Source organism: Diceros bicornis, chromosome 38, assembly GCF_020826845.1.
Source record: "Diceros bicornis minor isolate mBicDic1 chromosome 38, mDicBic1.mat.cur, whole genome shotgun sequence".
Lineage (NCBI taxonomy): Eukaryota > Metazoa > Chordata > Mammalia > Perissodactyla > Rhinocerotidae > Diceros > Diceros bicornis.
The window spans coordinates 8,701,775-8,726,236 of NC_080777.1; the positions used below are offsets into that span (position 1 = coordinate 8,701,775).

Consider the following 24,462-nt stretch of genomic DNA (forward strand, 5'->3'; position numbering starts at 1 on the left):
ATTTCTGGGTCATAGATAACAAACAACGTTCCCTTGAAATTTTGCCACAAAGAAGTAAATACTATCTGAGATGGTATTTGTAATTATGCTTTGGCTGTAGAGGGTATAACTTATGCAAAACAACAGATTTTTTTTTAAAAGCTGGGTGATTAACATTTTTTGCTTGTATATAAATAAAGCATATCCTGTAAGGAAAATCCTAAACTTGATGGGGAAATTAGAGGGATAAAGGAGAGAAACAGAAGCCTCAGTGCTGTAGCGCACACTGTGGATTACATGGTCAGAGAGTGGATACAGATGATAGCGTTTTTGTTTTTTTTTTGTGAGGAAGATCAGCCCTGAGCTAGCATCCGATGCCAATCTTCATCTTTTTTTTTGCCAAGGAAGATTGGCCCTGGGCTAACATCTGTACCCATCTTCCTCTACTTTATACGCCGCCACAGCATGGCTTGACAAGTGGTGCATCAGGGTGCGCGTCCCGGATCTGAACCTGCGAACCCTGGGCCGCTGAAGCGGAGCACGTGCACTTAACCGCTATGCCACCAGGCCGGCCCCGATAGCGTTTTTTAAAAACACAGATTACAAAACTAGCTCAGCTATAAGATGGATGGCTTCAGCCAATTTATTGGAAGCCATAAATTACTTCCACTTTGTCAATTAAAATGAAAATTATAAAGACATAGAAAATGCTTTTGTTGTAATGCTTATGCAAAATTATCTACAGCATGATTAAAAATATATAAACTCTATGGGCTATGACTGGATAAGGACAGAGAATAATGAAAGGAATTGATATGGTAGGTTAATAGGACTATAGATAAATATTTTCTTTTCAAATATTAAATTTCAGGGGAGCTACTTAAATATCAAACATTGGCAAATAATAAAGACAAAAAGCACTTACCTGATCTGGGTTTAAATTCATTACTATCAGAAGAGTGGGGTTCCCTTCTAATCCTGCTTGAATAAACACCTTTTTAAAGTCTTCTTTGAATTCCGTGTAGGCGTAATTGTGGGACGTAGGAACTCGATACAGTTTGTGTTCTGTCAAATAACAGGCCAAGGTTGCACAAGTTTCTTTTCCACATCCATCTATTCCAATCTTTGGGGAAAAAAAATCCAGCATATAATTCCTATGTATGTTCCGGAAAGCTTTCAACGTATAGTTTTCTATTTATACATGCTAGAAATTTAGATGGTAAAAATACCTTAGACTATTTTTATAACCTTTTTGGAAGATATATTAAACATAATTATTTTATCAAAGTTTTATAAGGCACTCATACACGTTCAAAATTTTCATCTTTTCTCTTTACATCTTCTCGAAATATATAAGTTCACTGGAAAGATAACATAATCTGGAAAAATAGCATAGTTAGGCCTATAAATCATCATTATGTCACTGTCAAAATTTGATTCTTCATTTGTAAGAATTTAGATAGGTCTTTTCCTATTTATTCTGAGCAATAAACACTTAATAAGAGCTTTTTGGTAATGACAAAGCATTATCTTTTTTAACAGCTTTACTGAGATATAATTTGAAGACTATACCTGTTTTAAGTGTACAAGTCAATAATTTTTAGTAAATTTACAAAGTTATGCAACCATCACTACAATTCATTTGTAGAACATTTCTATCATCCCAAGATCCCTCAAGCCTGTTTGCAGTCAATCCACATTCGAAACCCCAGTCCCAGGCAACCATTAATATGCTTTCTGTCTCTACAGATTTGCCTTTTTTGGACATTTCCTATGAATGGAATGATACAATATGAAGTCTTTTGCATCTGACTTCTTCTCACTTAGCATGAGGTTCTTTCATTTGTAATGTGTATCAGTAGTTCATTCCTTTTCATCACTGAGTAGTATTCTATCGTATGGATATACCACATTTTGTTTATCTATTCACCCCTTGAGGGACATTTGGATTGTTTCCACTTCTTGGCTATTATAATAATGTTGCTATGAACATTTGCGTGCAAGTCTTTGGGCATTTGTTTTACTTTCTCTTGTGTAGATACATAGGGGAATGGAATTGCTCAGTTAAATCTATATCGCTCAGGGTAAATCTATGTTAAACTTTATAAGGAATGGGCAAACTGTTTTCCAAAGTAGTTGTACTATTTTACATTCGCACCAGCAATGTATGCGAGTTCCACTTTATCCACATCCTTGTCAACACTTGTTATCCATTCTTTTTGATGACAGTCATTTAAGTGAGTGTGTAGTGGTATCTCAATGTGGTTTTAATTTTCATTTCCCCAATGATTAACGAGGTTGAGTATCTTTTCTTGGGTTTATTAGCCACTCATGTATCTTCTTTGGTGAAATATCTATCCAAATCTTTTGCCCATTTTAAAAAATAAACTTTAAAAAAAAATTTTTTGTTTATTGCATAACATTGGTTTATAATATTGTAAAAATTTCAGGTGTACATCATTATACTTCTATTTCTGAATAGATTACATCATGTTCATCACCCAAATACTAATTACAACCCATCACCACACACATGTACCGAATTATCCCTTTCACCCTCCTGCCTCCCCCCTTCCCCTCTGGTAACCACCAATCCAATCTCTGTCCCTATGTGTTTGTTTATTGTTGTTATTATCTACTACTTAATGAAGGAAATCATACGGTATTTGACCTTCTCCCTCTGACTTATTTCACTTTGCATAATACCCTCAATGTACATCCATGTTGTCACAAATGCCTGGATTTCATCGTTTCTTATGGCTGAGTAGTATTCCATTGTGTATATATATCACATCTGCTTTATCCATTCGTCCTTTGATGGGCACTTAGGTTGCTTCCAAGTCTTGGCTATTGTGAATAACGCTGCAATGAACACAGGGGTGCATGTATCTTTATGCATTGGTGTTTTCAAGTTCTTTGGATAAATACCCAGCAGTGGAATAGCTGGATCATATGGTAGTTCTATCCTTGATTTTTTGAGGAATCTCCATACTGTTTTCCATAGTGGCTGCACCAGTTTGCACTCCCACCAGCAGTATATGAGAGTTCCCTTCTCTCCACATCCTCTCCAACACATGTTGTTTCCTGTCTTGTTAATTATAGCCATTCTGACAGGCGTCAGGTGATATCTCATTGTAGTTTTGATTTGCATTTCCCTCATAGTTAGTGATTTTGAACATCTTTTCATGTGTCTGTTGGCCATCTGTATATCTTCTTTGGAGAAATGCCTGTTTAGGTCTTTTGCCCATTTTTTAATTGAGTTGGTAGTTTTTTGTTGTTGAGATGCATCAGTTCTTTGTATATTTTGGAGATTAAGCCCTTATCAGATGTATGGTTTGCAAATATCTTCTCCCAATTGTTAGGTTGTCTTTTTGTTTTGTTGATGGTTTCCTTTGCTGTGCAGAAGATTTTTGGTTTGATGTAGTCCCATTTGTTTATTTTTTCTATTGTTTCTCTTGCCTGGTCAGACATGGTGCTTGAAAATATGTTGCTAAGACTGATGTCTAAGAGAGTACTGCCTATGTTTTCTTCTAGAAGTTTCATAGTTTCAGGTCTTACATTCAAGTCTTTAATCCATTTGGAGTTAATTTTTGTGTATGGTGTAAGGTAAGGGTCTACTTTCATTTTTTTGCATGTGGCTATCCAGTTTTCCCAACACCATTTGTTGAAGAGACTTTCTTTTCCCCATTGTATGTTCTTGGCTCCTTTGTCAAAGATTAGCTGTCCGTAGATGTGTGGGTTTATTTCTGGGCTTTCAATTCTATTCCATTGATCTGTGTGTCTGTTTTTGTGCCAGTACCATGCTGTTTTGGTTACTATAGCTTTGTAGTATATTTTGAAATCAGGGAGTGTGATACCTCCAGCTTTGTTCTTTTTTCTCAGTATTCCTTTAGCTATTCAAGGTCTTTTGTTGTTCCGTATAAATTTTAGGATTCTTTGCTCTATTTCTGTGAAAAATGTTGTTGGAAATTTGATAGGGATTGCATTGAATCTATAGATTGCTGTAGGAAGTATGGACATCTTAACTATGTTAATTCTTCCAATCCAAGAGCATGGAATATCTTTCCATTTCTTTGTGTCTTCTTCAATTTCTTTCAGCAGTGTTTTATAGTTTTCGGTGTACAGATCTTTCACCTCTTTAGTTACGTTTATTCCTAGGTATTTTATTCTTTTTGTTGCAATTGTAAATGGGATTGTATTCTTAATTTCTCTTTCTGCTACTTCGTTGTTAGTGTATAGAAATGCAACTGATTTTTGTATGTTGATTTTGTATCCTGCAAATTTACTGTACTCGTTTATTACTTCTAAAAGTTTTCTGGTGGATTCTTTAGGGTTTTCTATATATAAAATCATGTCATCTGCAAATAGTGACAGTTTCACTTCTTCCTTTCCAATTTGGATCCCTTTTATTTCTTTCTCTTGCCTCATTGCTCTGGCTAGGACTTCCAGTACTATGTTAAATAGGAGTGGTGACAGTGGGCATCCTTGTCTGGTTCCTGTTCTTAGAGGGATAGCTTTCAGTTTTTCACCATTGAGGATGATATTAGCTGAGGGTTTGTCATATATGGTTTTTATTATGTTGAGGTACTTTCCTTCTATACCCATTTTATTCAGAGTTTTTATCGTAAATGGATGCTGTATCTTGTCAAATGCTTTCTCTGCATCTATTGAGATGATTATGTGATATTTATTCTTCATTTTATTAACATGGTGTATCACGTTGATTGATTTGCGAATGTTAAACCATCCCTGCATACCTGGAATAAATCCCACTTGATCATGGTGTATAATCTTTTTAACGTACTGTTGTATGCCATTTGCTAGTATTTTGTTGAGGATTTTTGCATCGATGTTCATCAGTGATATTGGCCTGTAATTTTCTTTTTTTTGTGTTGTCCTTGTCTGGTTTTGGTATCAGGGTAATGTCGGCTTCGTAGAATGAGTTAGGGAGCTTTCCCCCCTCCTCAATTTTCTGGAAGAGTTTGAGAAGGATAGGTATTAAGTCTTCTTTGAATGTTTGGTAGAATTCACCAGGGAAGCCGTCTGGTCCTGGACTTTTATTTTTGGGGTGGTTTGTGATTACTGTTTCGATCTCCTTACTGGTGATTGGTCTATTCAAATTCTCTACTTCTTGATCCAGTTTTGGAAGGTTGTATGATTCTAAGAATTTATCCATTTCTTCCAGATTGTCGAATTGGTTGGCATATAGCTTTTCATAGTATTCTCTTATAATCTTTTGTATTTCTGAGATGTCTGTTGTAATTTCTCCTCTTTCATTTCTGATTTTACTTATTTGTGCCTTCTCTCTTTTTTTCTTGGTGAGTCTAGCTAAAGGTTTGTCAATTTTGTTTATCTTCTCAAAGAACCAGCTCTTGGTTTTATTAATTTTTTCTATTGTTTTTTTGGTTTCTATTTCATTTATTTCTGCTCTGAGTTTTATTATTTCCCTTCTTCTACTGATTTTGGGCTTGGTTTGTTCTTCTTTTTTCAGTTCCTTTAGGTGCATTGTTAGATTGTTTATTTGAGATTTTTCTTGTTTGTTGAGATAGGCCTTATTGCTATAAACTTCCCTCTTAGAACTGCTTTTGCTGTATCCCATAAATTCTGGCATGTCGTATTTTCATTTTCATTTGTCTCCAGGTATTTTTTGATTTCTTCTTTGATTTCTTCGTTGACCCAGTCGTTGTTCAGTAGCATTTTGTTTAATCTCCACGTATTTGTGGCTTTTCTGATTTTCTTCCTATAGTTGATTTCTAGTTTCACACCGTTGTGGTCAGAAAAGATGCTTGGTATTATTTCAATCTTCTTAAATTTATGGAGACTTGTTTTGTGGCCTAATATGTGATCAGTCCTGGAGAATGTTCCATGTGCCTTTGAAAAGAACATGTATTCTTCGGTTTTTGGATGGAATGCTCTGTATATATCTACTAGGTCCATCTGTTCTAGTGTGTCATTTAAGGCCAATGTTTCCTTATTGATCTTCTGTTTGGATGATCTATCCGTTGGTGTAAGTGGAGTGTTAAAGTCCCCTACTATTATTGTGTTACTGTCTATTTCTGTATTTATGTCTGTTAATAATTGCTTTATATATTTAGGTGCACCTACACTGGGTGCGTAGATATTTACAAGTGTTATATCCTCTTGTTGGATTGTTCCCTTGATCATTATGTAATGCCCTTCTTTGTCTCTTTTTACAATTTTTGTTTTAAAGTCTATTTTGTCTGATATGAGTACTGCTACCCCATCTTTCTTTTCACTGCCATTTGTGTGGAGTATCTTTTACCATCCCTTCACTTTCAGTTTGTGAGTGTCTTTAGGTCTGAAGTGTGTCTCTTGTATGTGGCATATATATGGGTCTTGTTTTTTTATCCAGTCAGCCACCCTATGCCTTTTAATTGGAGCGTTTAGTCCATTGACGTTTAAAGTAGCTATTGATAAGTATGTACTTACTGCCATTTTTTAACTTTTTTTTTTTCTCAGTGTTTTAGTAGTCCTTCTCTGTTCCTTTCTTCTTCTATACAGAATTGATGGTCACTTTAGTTTGACCTCTGTCTGAAAGCTGTACTCTTTAACTCCCCTCCTCCCTCCTTTTATGTTTTTGATATCATATCTAACCTCTTTTTTGTGCATTTGTGTCCATTACATTCTTATCATGGAAATAGATAATTTTTCCTATTTGTGGTCTTCTCTTTTCCCCTTAAATCAGTCCCTTTAACATTTCTTGGAGCACGGGTTTCTTGGTGACAAACTCCTTTAATTTTGCTTGTCTGGGAAATTTTTCTCTCTCCTTCCATTTTGAATGATAACCTTGCTGGGTAGAGTATTCTTGGCTGTAAGTGTTTTCCTTTTAGCACTTCAAATATATTGTGCCACTCTCTTTTGGCCTGTAAGGTTTCTGCTGAGAAGTCAGCTGATAGCCTTATGGGGTTTCCTTTGTACGTAACTTGACTTTCTCTTGCGGCTTTTAGGATTCTCTCTTTATCTTTAATTCTGGACATTTTGATTATGATGTGTCTTGGTGTGGGCCTCTTTGGGTTTATCTTGTTTGGGGCTCTCTGTGCTTCCTGTACCTGGATGTCTGTTTCCTTCCTTAGGTTAGGGAAGTTTTCATCTATTATTTCTTGAAATAGATTCTCTGCCCCTTTGTCTAGCTCTTCTCCTTCCAGGACACCTATAACATGGATGTTAGTGCGCTTGATGTTGTCCCAGAGGTCCCTTAGACTGTCCTCACTCTTTTTAATTCTTTTCTCTTTTACCTGTTCAGCTTGGGTAATTTCTTCTAGTCTTTTGTCCAGCTCACAGATCCGTTCTTCTGTATCCTCTACTCTGCTTTTGAGTCCCTCTAATGAATTTTTCATTTCCAGTATTGTATTCGTCATTTCCGATTGGTTCTTTTTTATATCTTCCATTTCTTTGTTGACATTCTCACTGAGTTCATCTATTCTTCTCCCCAGATCAGTGAGCATCCTTAACACTCTTAGTTTGAACTCTCTGTCAGGTAGGTTGCTTATTTCTGTTTCACTTAGTTCCTTTTCTGGGGTTTTGTCCCATTCCCTTACTTGGAATGTATTCCTTTGCCTCCTCATTTTGCCTCTTTCCCTGTGCTTGTGTCTGTGTATTAGGTAGGTCAGCTACGTCTCCTGCTCTTGGATAGGTGACCTTATATAAGTGATGCCTTAGGAGGCCTGCCGTGTGCTTCCCTCAGTTCTCAATGTTCCAGGGATGACCCCTATGTGGGCTATGTGTGTCCTTCTGTTGTGGCCTGTTTGCTCTCCCTGTAGGCACCCAGGGAGGCCGAGTTATGCTCCTGGCCAGCTGTTGTAATGCTCAGCTGCTTGTAGTTGTTGTGGGCCCTTCAGTCTCTTTATCAGGTGTGGGGATCCCCAGCACAGTTGGCTGCAAGTTCTAATACCACATTTGTGTTGCAGTATTTCTTTCAAGTGAGTAGGCCCCCAGCGTGGCAGGTTGTTAGGCTCAGGGCCTTACAATTGCTATAAGCCTCTAGCCTATTAGGTCTCTTATCAGCTCTCTGAGGATTGCAGCTGAGTGGGGCTGGCCTCAGGCATGGGAGCACTCAATTGTTTCAGGCTTTGGAAGGTGGGGCAAACCCCCTTGTGGGTCTTTGAGAAGGGGGTTCTGCAGCTGACAAGCCCTGCCGCCCACAGGTCCACACACACAGTCAACACAGTCCTGCCCCGTGTGCGCGCCCTGACCTCCCAAAGAGGACCCAGTCTCTCCACGGCGGGAGCCCCACACACTCCGCCACCGCCCCACACTCTCCACCCGCTCCTTGTGCACACCCTGCCCCACTGAAGTCGGCTCAGTTGCCAGGCTGCAGAGAATCCAGTCACCAATCTATGCAGGCCCACACGTTGCCTGAGGGCTTGTTGTTGGGTGGGGCCAGTCTCTAGGGTGGGCTGCCTGCCCTGGCTGAGCTGGATTAAATCGGTGCTCCAGCGGGTGGGGCAGACCCTGGGCTAGCAGGCCTCAGGGAGAACTCCAATGGCGTCTGTGTCAGCATGCCCACACCAGGCCACAACAATGGCCGCTGCCAATGTCCCAGTCCCTGGAGAGGTCTCACCTCTCACCGAGATGCACTCAGGGCCTATTAGGTGAGTCTCTTTTCACCACAGCACTGTGCACCTTTCTTTCTGGTGATTTTAGGTTGCTTTCTGAAATGGGTGAGTTTGCGCGTGGGCCCTTTAAGAGCTGGTTTTAGTTTTTTTGTGAACCAGCTTTTCTGGGGGTATTCCCCAATGTTTTAGTAGCAGGCGAAGTCAGATATTATGCCGCTGGTCTCGATTGTGCTCGGTCCACAAAATGCCCACAGCGGGGGCGCTCCCCGGCTCAGGGCCCTGCACCTCCAGGGAGGGCTGCGTACCAGTTGGCGGCTCTCGGCGGCCGTGAAGCTGGCGGCTTGTGAAGGCGGCGTTTTTCCTCTCCAGAAGGGAGTTTCTGCCTCTTTCACCTCAGTTAGGATTGTCCATTGTTGCAGGAGTTCCTCTTATCCAGTTTTCAGTTCTGTCTCAGGGGTAATTTTCCATGAGTAGTTGTAAATTGGCTGTGTCCACGGGAGGAGGTGAGTTCAGAGTCTGCCTACACCGCCATCTTGACATCCTTCTCCCCCAAAATAAACTTTTTTTATTTTAGAAGAGTTTTTGATTTACAGTAAAATTGCCAAGATAGTAAAGACAATTTTTTTGCGTGATAGGAATACTGTCCCTGAGCTAACATCTGTGCCACTCTGCCTCCATTTTGTATGTGGGACGCCACCACAGCATGGCTTGATGAGTGGTGTGTAGGTCTGCATCCAGGATCTGAACCTGCAAATCCCTGGGCTGCCAAAGCGGAGTGTGCAAACCCAACCACTCCGCCACCAGGCTGGCCCTGGTAAAGACAATTTTTATATACCCCACATCCAGTTTCCCCTGTTATTAACATCTAATATTAGTATGATACATTTATCACCATTAATGAAACAATATTGATACATTATTAACTAAAGTCCACACTTCATTCAGATTTCCTTAGTTTCTACCTAGTGTCCTTTTTCTGTTCCAGGATCCCATCCAGGATATCTCATTGCATTTGGTTGTCACTTAGGCTCCTCTTGACTGTGACAGTTTCAGATTCTCCTTGTTTTTGATGACCTTGACAGTTTCAAAGAGCACTCGTCAGGCATTGGTAAAATGTTCTTCAGTTGGGATTTTCCTAATGTTTTCCTCATGGCTGGGGTTATGTGTTTTTGGGAGGAAGACCACAGGGATAAAGTGCCATTTTCATCATATTATATCAAGGGTACACATTATCAAATGATTTATCACTGTTTTTTTTTTTGTTTTGTTTTGTTTTTTGGTGAGGAAGATCGGCCCTGAGCTAACATCTGCCAATCCTCCTCTTTTTTTGCTGAGGAAGACTGGCCCTGGGCTAACATCCATGACCATCTTCCTCCACTTTATATGGGATGCCACCACAGCATGGCTTGCCAAGCGGTGTGTCGGTGCGACCCCGGAATCTGAACCGGCGAACCCTGGGCTGCTGCAGTGGAGCGCCTGCACTTAACCGCTTGTGCCACCGGGCCAGCCCCATTTATCACTGTTGATGCTCAACTCGATCATCTAGATGAGGCAGTGTTTGTCAGCTTTCTCTACCATAAAGTTGCTCTTTCTTCCCCCCTTCCATACTGTACTTGGGAGAAAGTCACTGATAGTATCTCACAGTTAAGGAGTTATGTTCCAACTCCTTGGGGGCAGATTATCTACATACATTATTTGGAATTCTTCTTTATGAGAAATTTGTCTATTTTTCCCTATTTACTTATTTATTCAATCTTTTATTTGTATTTATGGACTCATGGATATTGACTATATACTTTGGGTTATAATCCAACACTATCTTATTTGGTTGTTTCGGGTATGGCCATTGGGAGCTCTTTGAGTTGGCTTTGACATACTCCCATCATTGTGATTTTTTCTAACACTTTCATTCTGGCACTACAAGATACTCCACGCTCAAACAGTATATTTTTTGTGCCAGCCTTATAAGCCATTTTTCCAAAGAGTCTTGATTCCTTTTATTGAAGAATGGTATTAGAAGCCAAGATCTGGGTGGGTGCTAGGTGTGCTCATTACTACTGGGGCATCACTGTTTCTAGGCCCTCTCAGCAGACACAGCAAGGAAATTTGTTTGTATGACAACACTGTATAGACACATTTCTATATGTAACCATCTATTTTAAACTAAACATAAGTTCAACTGATGTCTTCAACTCTAATCCATTACTAAGGAGTCATTCTAGCCTCTTCCCCTTGCTTATCTGTAACCTCTCATTCCAACAGTGAGAAAACTGGCTCCCACCACCTGCCATCCTTTACTTAATTATTCAGCTGCAGTATTTATGTATAGTGGTATCAGAATGGCTAACCTTACTCCCACAGGAAACTACTTGACTAACTAGAGTACAGTGCTTATGTACATTTTCTTTTGCCTTTAATCTTACAGACTCTACTCATTTCCAAAGCTCCTTAGGCAAGTGCCTTTTCCTCCCATCCTCTTCAGTGAGGTTGTTGCACACATTTGCAACACAATTTGATGTTTTTGTCACATTCTGCATTCCATCCTGGGACCCCCAGACCTCCTAAATTATTTTAAAAAATTTTCATACATTAAGGTTCACTCTTCACGCTGTAAAGTTCTGTGGGTTTTGACAAATGTATGGTGTCGTGTATTCATAATTACAGTATCATACAGAATAATTTCATCACCCTAAAAATCTTTTGTGTTTCACCATCTCTCCTCCCTCCAAACGCTTGGCAACCACTAATATTTTTACCATATCTATAGTTTTGCCTTTTCCAGAATGTCATATAATTGGAATCATATAGTATGTAGTCTTTCCAGACTGTCTTCTTTCACTTAGCAATATGCCTTAAAGATTTGTGCATGTCTTTTTGTGACTTGATATCTCATTTCTTTTTATCTCTGAATAATATTCCATTGTACCACAGTTTGTTTATCCATTCACATATTAAAGGACATTTTGGTTGCTTCCAGTTTTTGGCAATTATGAATAAAGTTGCCATAATCATTCACGTGGAGATTTTTGTGAGGACATAAGTTTTCAAATATGTTAGGTAAATATGTAGGAGCACAATTGCTAGCTTATATGGTAAGACTATGTTTAGCTTTGTAAGAAGCTGCCAAACTATCTTCCAAAGTAGCTGTGCTATTTTGCATTCCCACCAACAATAAATGAGAGTTGCTGCTGCTTTGTATCCTTGCTAGCAATTCTCATTGTCAGTTTTTTGGATTTTGATCACTTTAATAGGTGTGTAATGGTATCTCATTGTAGTTTTCCCTAATGACAAATTATATAATATGAGTATCTTTTCATATGCTTTTGTGAGGTGTCTATTTTTAATTGAGTAGTTTGTCCTTAGGATTTTCTACAAACAGGATCATGTGGAATATGAATAAAGACAGTTTTACTTCTTTTTCCAATATGGTTGCCTTTTTCTCTCATTTTCGTGCCTAATTGCATGGGCTAGAATCTCCAGAATATTGTTAAATAGAAATTGTGAGAGAAAACAACCTTGCTTTGTTCCCAATCTTAGGGGAAAAACATGTAGGCTTTCACCATTAAGCATAAGGTTAGCTACAAATTTTTAATAGATTCACTTTTTTTAGGTTGATGAAGTTCCCTTCTATTCCCTTTTGCTGAGAGTTTTTTTTTTTTTTTTTTTTGCTGAGGAAGATTCGCCCTGAGCTAACATCCATGCTAATTTTACTCTATTTTGTATGTGGGTCGCTGCCATAGCAAGGCTGACAAGTGGTGTAGGTCCACACCTAGGATCCAAACCTGCAAACCTGGGTTGCTGAGGCAGAGCCCACTGAACTTAACCACTAGGCCAGGGGGTTGGTCCCCTGCTGAGAGTTTTTTAAAAAATCATAAATGGTGTTCAATTTTATCAAACACTTTTTCTGCATCTATTGAGATGATCATGTGGTTTTTGCCTTTTATTCTATTAATATGATGTATTATATTAATGGATTTTTTGATATTAAACCAGACATGCATTCCTGGAATAAATCTCACTTGGTTATTGTGTATAATACTTATATGTTGCTGCATTTGGTTTGCTAACATTTTGTGCAGAATTTTTACAACAGTGTTCACAAGGAATATTGATCTGTAGTTTTCTTTTTTCACAATGTCTTTGTCTAGTTTCAGTATCAGAGTGATACTGGCCTCATTGGGAAATATTCTCTCCTCTATTTTCTGGAAGAGTTTGTGAACGATTGATTTAATTCATTGTTTTTATCATTCTAACATGTCTTTTTTCCCCTCAGAATACTTTTATTCCCACTGAAAGTCTATTTTGTCTGATAGTAGTATACCCACTCCAACTCTCTTATGGTAACGTTTGCATAAATAATCTTTCTTCATCTTTTCATTTTCAACGATTTTGTGTCTTTGAATCCAAAGTGCAACTCTTGTTGACAGTATATAGTTGGATTTTGTTATTTTTAAAATCCAGTCCTACGATCTCTGCCTTTTTATTGGAATATTTAGTGCATTTATATTTAATGTTATATTGATTTATGTCTGCCATTTCTACTTGTCTCATTGTCTTTTTTCTCTTTGTTTCTCCTTTACTACCTTCTTTTGTGTTAAATCAATATTTTCTAGATTTCTATTTTAATTCCTTTGTTGTTTTTATTATGAATTTTTGAATTATTTTCTTGATGGTTCCCCTAGGAGTTACACTGTAAACTTTAATTTATCAGTCTACTCCAGATTAATACTAACTTAATTTCAGTAAAATATAAAATGTTTGCTCCAATATAGCTCCATTTCCTCCCTCCATTTTTGTGCTATTTATTATTATATATACTAAATGTTTATGTTATAAATCATTTTATTATTATTGTTTTATGCAACTGTCTTTTAAAGTTGTTAAGAGAAAAAAGAAAAATATATCTACACTGTCTGTGGTATGCAGAATAATATCCTTGCCACTCCACCCCTAACTATGTTCTTGTCATGATCCCTGGAACCTGTGAATATATTACCTTATATGGCAAAAGAGACACTGCCAATGTGATTAAGGTTAAGGATGCTGAAATGTAGAGATTATTTTGGATTATCTGGTTGGGCCCAGTCTAATCATAGAAGTCCTTAAAAGCAGGAAACGTTTCCTGGCTGCAGTCAGAGAGAGAGAGAGAGAGAGAGAGAGAGAGAGAGAGAGAGAGAGAATGTGTGATGACTGATGAAGAATTAGGGAGATGCCACGTTGCTGGATTTGAAGATGGAGAAAGGGGGTCGTGAGCCAAGGTGAAGGCAGCCTCTAGAATTTGGAAAATGCAAGGAAATAGTTTCTCCCTTAGCGCCTCCAGAAGGGACTGCCTACACTTTGATCTTTTAGCCTGGTGAGATCCATGTCATATTTCTAACCTGCAAAATAATAAAATAATAAATTTGTGTTGTTTAAGCTGCCATATTTGTGGTATTTTGTTTCATAGGCAGTGGAAAATGAAAACACTGTATTTTTTAAAACTTCAATTGTTTTTTATTACAGAAACAAAGAGATTCATTGTAGAAAAGTAGGAAAATAGAGAGACGTTAAAAGGAAAAAAATGTAAATAATCTCTCCCCCTAGAGATAGCAATATCTGTGATTTTTTCAACATATGTACAGATATATTTCAAACAAAAAAGAAATCATAGAGTGGATAATGTTTCGCCACTTGCTTTTTCACTTAAGAACATGTCTATTGCTGCATAACAATTAGTTAGAGTAACAGACATTTATCTTCTCACACGGTCTGAGGGTCAGGAACCCCCAGGAATGGTTTAGCTTGTGCTTCTGGCTCAGGGTATCTCATGAGATAATGGTCACTACATCAGCCAGGGCTGCAGGCATCTGAAGGCTTGGTTGGGATGGAAGGATCTGCTTTCAAGACAACTCATTCACTCCCACAGCTGTTGGCTGGAAGCCTCAGTTCCTCACCACGGGGGCTTTTTTCCAACATGGCAGCTGGCTTTCCCCAGAGTGAGTTATCCAGAGAGAGGAGGGGCAAGTCAGAAGCCACATTATCTTCTTTTTTAGGTAGCTTTCTGAGATATACCATACAATTCACCCATTTAAAGTATACAATTCAACGTTTTATAGTATATTCATAGGGTTGTGCAACCATCACCGCTATCTAGTTCCAGAACTTTTTCAGTACTCCAAATAGAAAGCAGTCACTCCCCATTCCCTCCTCAACTCAGCCTCTAGCAACTACTAATCTACTTTCTGTCTCTATAAATTTGCCTATTCTGGACATTTCATATAAATGGAATCATAAAATATGTAGCCTTTGTGTCTGGCCTCTTTCACTTAGCACAAAGTTTTCAATGGTCATCTGTGTTGTAGCATGTTGAATAACATTCCATTGTACGGATAACATTTTGTTTACCTATTCATCAGTTGATGGATATTGGGTTGTTTCCATTTTTGGCTAATACGAATAATTCTGCTATGAACATTCATGTACAAGTTTTGTGTTTGTTTTCATTTGTCTTGGGTATATACTTAGGAGAGGAATTGCTGGGTCATATGGTAACTCTATGTTTAACATTTTGAGAAATTGTCTGACTGTTTTCCAAAGAGGCTGCACCATTTTACATTCTCATCAGCAGTGTATGAGGGTTCCAGTTTTTCTACAACCTCACCAACGCTTGTTAACTGTCTTTTTTATTATAGCCATCCTAGTGGTGAAGCAGTAACTCACTGTAGCTTTTTTTTTTTTAATTCCACAAGGATCTAGGCTCAAAATCCCTTTATTCTTTTTTTTTCCAGAGTTAAACTACATGTGTTTTTATTTTTATTTTTTTCAGGTGTACCACATAGTTATTTGACATTTATTACATTACAAAATAACCATCCTGATAAGACTAGTAACCGTATGTCATTATATAAAGTTATTACAATATTGTTGACTATATTCCCCATGCTGTACATGACATCCCCATGGCTTATTAACTTTATGACTGCAAGTTTGTACCTCTTATCTCCTTCATCTATTTCACCCTTCCCCTCAGCCCCATTCCCTCTGGCAACCACCAATTTGTTCTCTGTATCTATGAGTCTGTTTCTGTTTTGTTTTGTTTGTTTTTATTTTTTATTTTTATTTTTTTTAGGCAAGTGATTTTTTTTTTTTAAAGATTTTATTTATTTATTTTTCCCCCAAAGCCCCAGCAGATAGTGGTCTGTCATAGCTGCACATCCTTCTAGTTGCTGTATGTGGGACGCGGCCTCAGCATGGCCAGAGGAGCGGTGCGTCGGTGCGCGCCCGGGATCCGAACCCGGGCTGCCAGCAGCACAGCGCGCGCACTTAACCGCCACGCCACGGGGCCGGCCCTTTGTTTGTTTTTAGATTCCACATATAAGTGAAATCACATGGTATTCTTCTTTCTCTGGCTTACTTCACTTAGCATAATACTCTCTAGATCCATCCATGTTGCTGCCAATGGGAGGATGTCATTCTTTTTTATGCCTGAGTAATATTCCACTGTATATATAGAGAATGGATAAAGAAGATGAGGTGTATATATATATATATATATATATATATATATATATATATATATATATCACACTTAGATTGCTTCCATATTTTAGCTATTGTAAATAATGCTGCAATGAACATAGGGGTGCATATATGTTTTTGAATTAGTGTTTTCATTTTCTTCAGATAAATACCCAGAAGTGGTATTGCTAGATTTTATGGTAGTTCTATTTTTAATTTTTTGAGGAACCTCTATACTGTTTTCCATAGAGATTGCCCCAATTTACATTCTCACCAGTAGTGCACAAGGATTCCCTTTTCTCCACATTCTCACCAACACTTGTTATTTGTTGTCTTTTTGATAACAGCCATTCTGACAAGTGTGAGGTGATATCTCATTGTGGTTTTGGTGTGCATTTCCCTGATGATTAGTGAGGCTGAGCACATTCTCATGTATCTGTTGGCCGTCTGTATGTCTTCTTTGGAAAAATGTCTCTTCAGTTCCTCTGCCAACTTTTTAATCAGATTATTTGTTTTTTTGATATTGAGTTGTATGAGTTCTTTATATATTTTAGATATTAACATCTTATTGAATATATCATTTGCAAATATATTCTTCCATTCAGTAGAATGGAAGCCTTTTTGTTTTGTTGATGGTTTCCTTCACTGTGCGAAAGCTTTTTAGTTTGATGTAGTCCCATTTGTTGCCCTTGCCTGACATATCCAAAATATTACATATTCAAAGAAATCCATACCCAAAAAAGTATTGCTAAGACTGAAGTCAAAGAGTTTACTGCCTATGTTTTCTTCTAGGAGTTTTCTGTTTCAGATCTTACGTTTAAGTCTTTAATCCATTTTGAGTTTATTTTTGTATATGGTGTAAGAAAGAGGTACAGTTTCATTCTTTTGCATGTATCTGCCCAGTTTTCCCAACACCATTTATTGAAGAGACTGTCTTTTACCCATTGTATATTTTTGTCTCCTTTGTTATAGACTAATTGACTGTATAGGCCTGGGTTTATTTCTGGGATCGCTATTCTGTTCCATTGATCTATGTGGCTGTTTTTATGCTAGTACTATACTGTTTTGAATACTACAGCTTTGTAGTATAGTTTGAAATCAGGGAGCATGATACCTCCAACTTTGCTCTTTCTCAAGATGGCTTTGACTATTCAGGGTCTTTTGTGGTTCCATACAAATTTTAGGATTATTTGTTCTAGTTCTGTGAAAAACACTATTGGTATTTTAATATGGGTTGCATTAAATCTATAGATTGCTTTGGGTAGTATGGACATTTTAACAATATTAATTCTTCCAATCCATTAGCACAGTATATCTTTCCATTTATTTGTGTCATCTTCAATTTCTTTCACCAATGTCTTACAGTTTTCAGTGTATAGGTCTTTCACCTCCTTTGTTAAATTTATTCCTAGGTATTTTATTTTCTTTGCTGCAATTGTAAATGGGATTCTTTTCTTATTTTCTCTGATAGTTTGTTGTTAGTGTGTAGAAAGGCAACTGATTTCTGTACATTTATTTTGTATCCTGCAACTTTACTGAAGTCATTCATTAGGTCTAATAGTTTTTTGGAGGCATCTTTAGGGTTTTCTATATATAGTATGTTGTCTACAAATAGCGACAGTTTTACTTCTTCCTTTCTAATTTGGATGCCTTTTATTTCTTTTTCTTGTCTGATTGCTGTAGCTAGGACTTCAAAGACTATGTCAAATAAGAGTGGTGAGAGTGTGCATCCTTGTCTTGTTCCTGATCTTAGAGGAAAAGCTTTTAGCTTTTCACCACTGAGTATAAAGTTAGCTGTTAACATACTGTCTTTTATATTTAACTATGTAATTACTCTTACTGGTGCTCTTTATTCATCATGTGGGTTCAAGTTACCATCTGCTGTCAGTCCCTCTCAGTCTGAAATATTTCCTTTAGTATTTCTTATAAGGCAGCAACACATTCTTTGTCTTTGTTTATCTGAGAATGTCTTTATTTTACCTTCATTTCTTGAAGCATACTTCTACTAAATATAGAAATACTGACAGGTTTTTTCTTCCATCACTTTGAATATATCATCCCACTGCCTTCTGATCTCCATTGTGTTTGATGATGAGTCAGATGTCAATCTTATTGAGATTTCCCAATACACGATGAGTTGTTTTTCTCTTGCTGCCTTTACGGTTTTCTCTTTGTCTTTGTCTTTGAATAGTTTGACTACGATGTGACTAGGTGTGGATCTACTTGTGTTTATCAACTTGGAGTTTCTTGAACTATCATTGAATTTCTTGGATGTAAAGATCAATGTCTTGGGCATTATTTTTACAAAATTTTTTCTGCACCTTTCTATTTCTCCTTTCATTCTGAGACTCTCATTATGCATATTTTGATACAGTTGATGGTGTCCCACAGGTCTTTGAAGTTTTGTTTTTTTTCCATAATTCTATTTTCTTTCTGTTCTTCAGATTGGATAATTTTTATTGATCTACCTTCGAGTTCATGGATTCTTTCTTCTGCCAGTCTTAATCTGCTGTTCAGCCCCTCTAGTGAATTTTTCATCTCATTTATTAGACCTTTCAACTCCAGAAACTCAATTTTGTAAAATAGTTTCTATCTTTTTATTTCTATTTGATGAGTCAGAGTCACATACTTTCTTTTAATTCTTTAAATATGGTTTCCTTTAGTTCTTTGAATATATTATAATAGCTGCTTTGAAGTCTTTGTCTGCCATACACAACATCTGAATTTCCTTCATGTTAGTTTCTACTGACTGCTTTTTTCCTCTATGTAGAGTTCACACTTTCCTATCTCTTTTCATGTCCTGTAATTATTTTGCTGAAAACTAACCATTTACTAAAAGTAAACATTTAATAGATTACCTGCAAAAATCTTCTAAACCAATGCCTTAAATTTAAATACTAGTTTGCTTGTTTTCTTGCTCTGGTAGTTCAACAATATAATCCAGTTGAACTAAGTAATACTTTTAAAAAGCCACGTATGATTTCTTTTTTACTTCCCTATCTGTCCAACTAATAATCTCATTTGAATTGACTGATCTAGATTATGATCATTTGTTTCAGTTTTTAAATCTGTTTTAAATGTTCTTCATCAAATCATTATGCTCCCTCCAGCAGCCTCTCCCTGCCAAAGCTCCACATTCTAGGTCAGCTTCCAGTCATATTATTGTTTTGCAAAACTGAACTCTAGTTTTAGCTTGACCCAGGGCAAAGATCTATCTATGATGCTTATTTGGGCAAAATAGTCATAGGATCAGAGAGGAAGCAGGGACTTTCCATGTTTTACTTTGTTTTTAATAGGGCCTCTGAAAGGACAGATAAGTTCATGAGAAAACATCTGTAGAGAAATTATTAAAAAGTCAAGGTTCCAGTTGAGTGTTAGGCTTCAAAAAAATTGCTCTGAATGCATTCTTAGAAATTTTAGAATTGAGAACTTGTTGTAAACTTACTTGTTATTAGAAAAGAAAGAGTCACTTTGTGATAAAAGAAGCAAACTGACAGTATACACCCTTTGGGAATAGAAAAATAATCTGTTAATAATTGAAATAAGACAGACAAAATCATAGCTCTTATAGAGCTCATGTTCTAAATGTGGAGACAGATAATAAATAAATGAAAAATTAATACATAAGATCAGATAATGCTAAGGACTAGGAAGAAGAGTAAGGCAGAAGAAAGAGATAGAGTGACAGGGACTGAGAGGAGGGGGAGGGGCATGCTATTTTAGATAGGGAGAGCAGAGAAGGCTGTGCAGTAGTCCAGGTAGAGACGATGGTGGCTTGAATAGGGTGGTGGCAGTTGAGATGCAGAGAGGTGGGTAGATTTGAAATATATTTTGGAAGTTGTATTTCCAGGACTTATTGATGGATTGAATGTGGGGCGTGACAGAAAAGTGTCAAGAATGAGGGGCTCCCAGATCTCTGGTTAGAGCAATATATATATGGTGGTGCCATTTATGGGGTGGGAAAGGTTAGATAAGGAATAGTCTTGGTGGTGGAAAGATTTGCTTTTTTTTTTTTTTGCTTTTTTCCTTAATTCTCTTTTCCAATTTTTAATTCCTTTTAATTAGTCTTGTACATGTCTGTTAAAATAAAGGATTGTTTAAATACAGCTCTAGCTATTTTGAATACAAAAAAGTGCTTTTTGGAAAAAAGTGATGTGAATTAAATGGATAAATAGTTATAAAGTATAAAATAACTAAATAATAGGCATAAATAAAAACTTAAAATAGTCATAAATAATGTGATTCACATAATTGGCTAAATATAGCATATTTTATTTAGCCTTCTGAAAGCTTTTCTCTGTTCAAGATATTTGGGGATTTTCCAAGGATTTAATTCCCATTTGTTTTCACGAGAAGTAAAACTTTGTGCAAAGACTCACATTTCAAAATCAATATTCAACTAAGTGTACTATTTTTGAAGTCAAGATCCACTTGCACAGATACTATATTAATGCTGAGGATATGCCAGAAATGGTGCCAGACCCTTCACTTTTATTCACATCAAATGCCTTCTAAAAACAAATAACATTTTTATGTGGTGATAAATTTCTTATGCAAACTCTAGAGAGGACGAAGATCTGGCCCTGTGACTCAATGACTGCAAACTTTCATAAATGAAAAGTTTGGATATATAAACTTCTGTTAGCAAAGTAGATTTTATTGGATTTCCTTAATTTCTATTTCACAAACTTAAAAACATTTGAAAAACTTAAATTCTTACCAGTAACATGTGACTCCCTGGTTGTCGAAGGACCCTTGTAGCTCTTGTGATGTGTTCTATGGCTTCCTTGAAGAACACCATGGAGTGAGAAATCTAGCAGAGGAAATGGGACAAATAAACTGATCACAGGCATAGAAAAATCTCATGTTCATTGTGGTTTTACATACAAGGATACAGGAGTGAGAATTATTATTCTAGTAATCCAATCATCTGGACCCAGTAAGCTTATGGAAAATAAATTTGCACAATGAGGATTGTTCCTATGGCAATATTCTAGTGAGTAAGAGTAAGGGGGTCATAGGCTTGAGAGAAGAGAATGAGGAGGAGAACAACAGTATCCAGGATGCTTTTCTATTGCTCTGTCTTGGGGTAGAACAAGTGGTGGGAGGAAGAGTCTTAGGAAATTGGTTTACGGTATCTGCGATTTTGTGGGTGTCTCTGTTCCAACACATCTCTGCCCACAACAACAATGGGAAAGATGTAAAAGAGTCACATCCATTTTTCTGCCTCTTGTTGCTACTCTGCATCCTGCTGTCGCACTCTCTCTTGCAATTCTTAATTCCACTAACTCTAATCCTTCAACTCCCTACAGCCTCAGCTGTGCCCCTTGTCTTTAAAATTATGCCCTATTAAGTGAGACAAGAGAAGACGAAACAATATAAACTTGTATTTCTAATGGTCTGCTTTAAAATCTGAGGGCACGCTTTTTTCCTGATCTCTCTCTTATATACACACACACACCTTAAAATATTTGATTTGATACATGTATATGTGTGTGCATATGTAAACATATATATACATATATAGTATTCCTTATATTTTTATATATAGTATATGTCTTTACCTCCAAAGATGTTGAACTCAACTTCATTTGGAATTCATTAAGTACACTGGCAAGTTTATTATAGTCATCGGTATTCTGATAGATCTTTTTCCTATGAGACTTGTTTATATCCAAGAAATCCACGAATACAGTTGAGTCACTCATCAATTTTTCTTTGGTCCATTGAATCTATTGTAAGATAATAATTTAATAGAATCTGTTAATAGCACAACTCTACTTGTTATCAAAACTAATGCAGTATATCTGTATCAGAGAAGCTCTTGGTACAATAGATCTAAGCCTCGGGGGTTCTTAACTTTTTTTGGGCTATAGACCCCTTTTGGCAGTGAAACGTATGGACTCCTTCTCAGAATACTATTTTAAAGTGCATACAATAAAATACAGAATTACAAAGGAAATCAAATATATTGAAATACAGTTCTGTCTAAAGACTCTTTGAGGGTCTGTGGGACCCAAGTTAAGAACCTCTGTTGCAGGAATAACATCTTGAGGTCTCACCAACAATCTGAAAAAAAAGAATCTTTCCTTAATCAGTTGTTGATTACCACCATAGATCTGCAAGCTTCCACACTTGCTTTCTTGGTTCACTTGGCAAACTCTTGCCTATCTTTTATACCAAGGTCATGGACTATCTCTTCTTTGAAATCTGACCATTTCCCTTTCTCCTAAAACCAGGTAGAGAAAATTACTCTTCCTTCCTTTGTTCTGCCAATGTGACCTATGTGGTACATAGGTCTGTGATAGCACTTACAGAAATGTATTGCACCTGTTGGGTTGTAAGGTACTTGGAGCCAGGGCCCACACTAGTTCCATGTAGGTCTTGGCACTTATCACACTGGAAATTCCTGATAGGCACTCACAACATGTTTGTTTAGCACATGGCTAAAAGAAGGTTGAGGGGCAGTATGACATGATGGTTAAGGGAATATCCGGATTCAGATATCCTGGGTTTGAATAATGACTCCATCACTTAACTAGCTGTGTAACCTTGGGCAAGTTCTTAACCTCACTCTGCCTCAGTTTCTTCATCTGTAAAATGAGGATAATAATAGGACCTAAATAGAAGGGATGTTATGGAGATTAAAGTGAGTAACGATATGTAAAGCTCTTAAAACAGTGCCTGGCACACTGTAAGTGGTAATTATTATTAGAGTTATCACATTTTATTTTTAAAAAAGCCAACCAGCCAACCAATTGATTAAATGGTATTGTATAAACTGAAATTCTCAAAGGAGTAATTTACATCCTTATGTTCTTAAGGAAGGCTTGGTTAATATGTCTTTACTTTAATTTGGGGTATTGTAGCTGTTTTTGTTGTCCACAGGGCTGACTCCTGCTAGAGCAAGACCTGTCTCCGTAAGCATTTGCTTGCTTATTTTCTACGTCTCTACATCTATTTCTTCATCTAGCAAAGTCTTAAAACTGACTTGCAGTTGGCATTTATAAGGAGGGAGTTTAGGAACTTCTCCTGGGAAAGGAATAAGCTCTCTTTAGATAGTTATTTTAGCAAAGTCTCTGCATTCCTTCATTCATTTCTTTATTCATTCATTCATCTCAGATAAATTGATCAAGCACTAATTGGGAGTAAGGGTGGATGCTAAATTCTGGAGATTTAGGTAGGGATTAAAAAAATGACTGTTTTCGTGGAACTCACAGGTTAGAGAGAGAGAGATAGGCAATTACATTATAATTCCACGATAGGAAAAGCCCTAGTCCTAAGAGAATACAAAGAAGGGACAGTTAACCTGGAAAGGGTGTGGTGTTGACCAGAAAAGGCCAAGAGAGAGGAAGCATGAGCTGAATCTTGAAGGATGGCCAAGATTGAGCCAGAGGAAGGGACCCATAGAGTAAAGGCAGAGACAATAGAGACCATGCTGCATTCTTTCTAGAATATGGGGGTGAGATGCTCAGATTTCTGGCATGGATGGAGGCTTGGATGTAATGCCAGTCACTGAGGTAGGGAACACCAGGGCAGGGCATCTGGGTGGCAGAGAGTGCAGTGGACAAAGACTGGGAATGGTTTTGCAAGTTGAGTACAAAGTACTCAGAGTACCAAGAAACAGAGTTAGAAGTCAAACCAAGGTCTACTCTAGATTTCAGGCTCTTTCTGCCAAACCACTTCTGTATTTGAAATGTAGATATAAGGTCTAGTTCTTTTCAATTTTATGATAGCTTTCATTTATTGAGCACTTACTATGTGTCAGAAACTACTCTAAACACTTTACACAAATTAGTGCCATTAATTCTGACCACAGTCCTGTGAGGTAGGTACAATTACTACCCTTTCTTTAGAGATGAGGAAACTGAGACACAGACACTTGCCCAAGGTCCCACAGCTCATAAATGGAGGGGCTGGGCTTTGAACTTGGGCAGAGCCTGTGATTGTAACCTCTATAATCAACTGCTTCTCAGGCTGTTAGGGAAGAATAGCGAGAACTATAGAAGAGTAGGGTAGAGATTCTAGTGTCTGAGTGAAAGGAACTAGAGACAAGATGAGTCTGGAGCATCACTGAAGAGTAGCCCCAAGGAGGGAAAGGAAGAAGAGCTGCACATAGACCCTGAGAGATGTTAGACAAGTGAGTGGAAGTGGTGGTGGATGTGGAGATGGAAAAAGAATTGTCCCTGGGCGCTTAATGGAAAGATTATTTTATCAAATGTCAAAAAAAAAAAAAAAATTGGAGGGCAGAAGTGATGTGGATAAACATAAATAATTATATCAAGGAGAGCCTGAGCTGAAGAGCAGAAAACTTGGATTAAAAGAAAGTAACGATGGGAGTGTCTAGAAAAAATGTTAAAAGCTGTCTGAATTTGTGACTTATCTAAAAAATATATATGTATACATACAC

General features: G+C 37.3%; 1 protein-coding gene across 1 annotated transcript in view; it reads right to left on the reverse strand.

The window, feature by feature from the left end:
• Positions 1 to 24,462, reverse strand: part of DNAH14 (dynein axonemal heavy chain 14) — a 344,464-nt gene that overhangs the window by 118,484 nt on the left and 201,518 nt on the right. The window contains exons 52-54 of the mRNA XM_058533894.1: positions 21,617 to 21,784; positions 20,773 to 20,865; positions 905 to 1,102 (exon numbers count right to left, since the gene is read on the reverse strand). Coding sequence (XP_058389877.1) covers positions 905 to 1,102; positions 20,773 to 20,865; positions 21,617 to 21,784 — 459 coding nt within the window. The remainder of the gene's footprint in view (positions 1 to 904; positions 1,103 to 20,772; positions 20,866 to 21,616; positions 21,785 to 24,462) is intronic.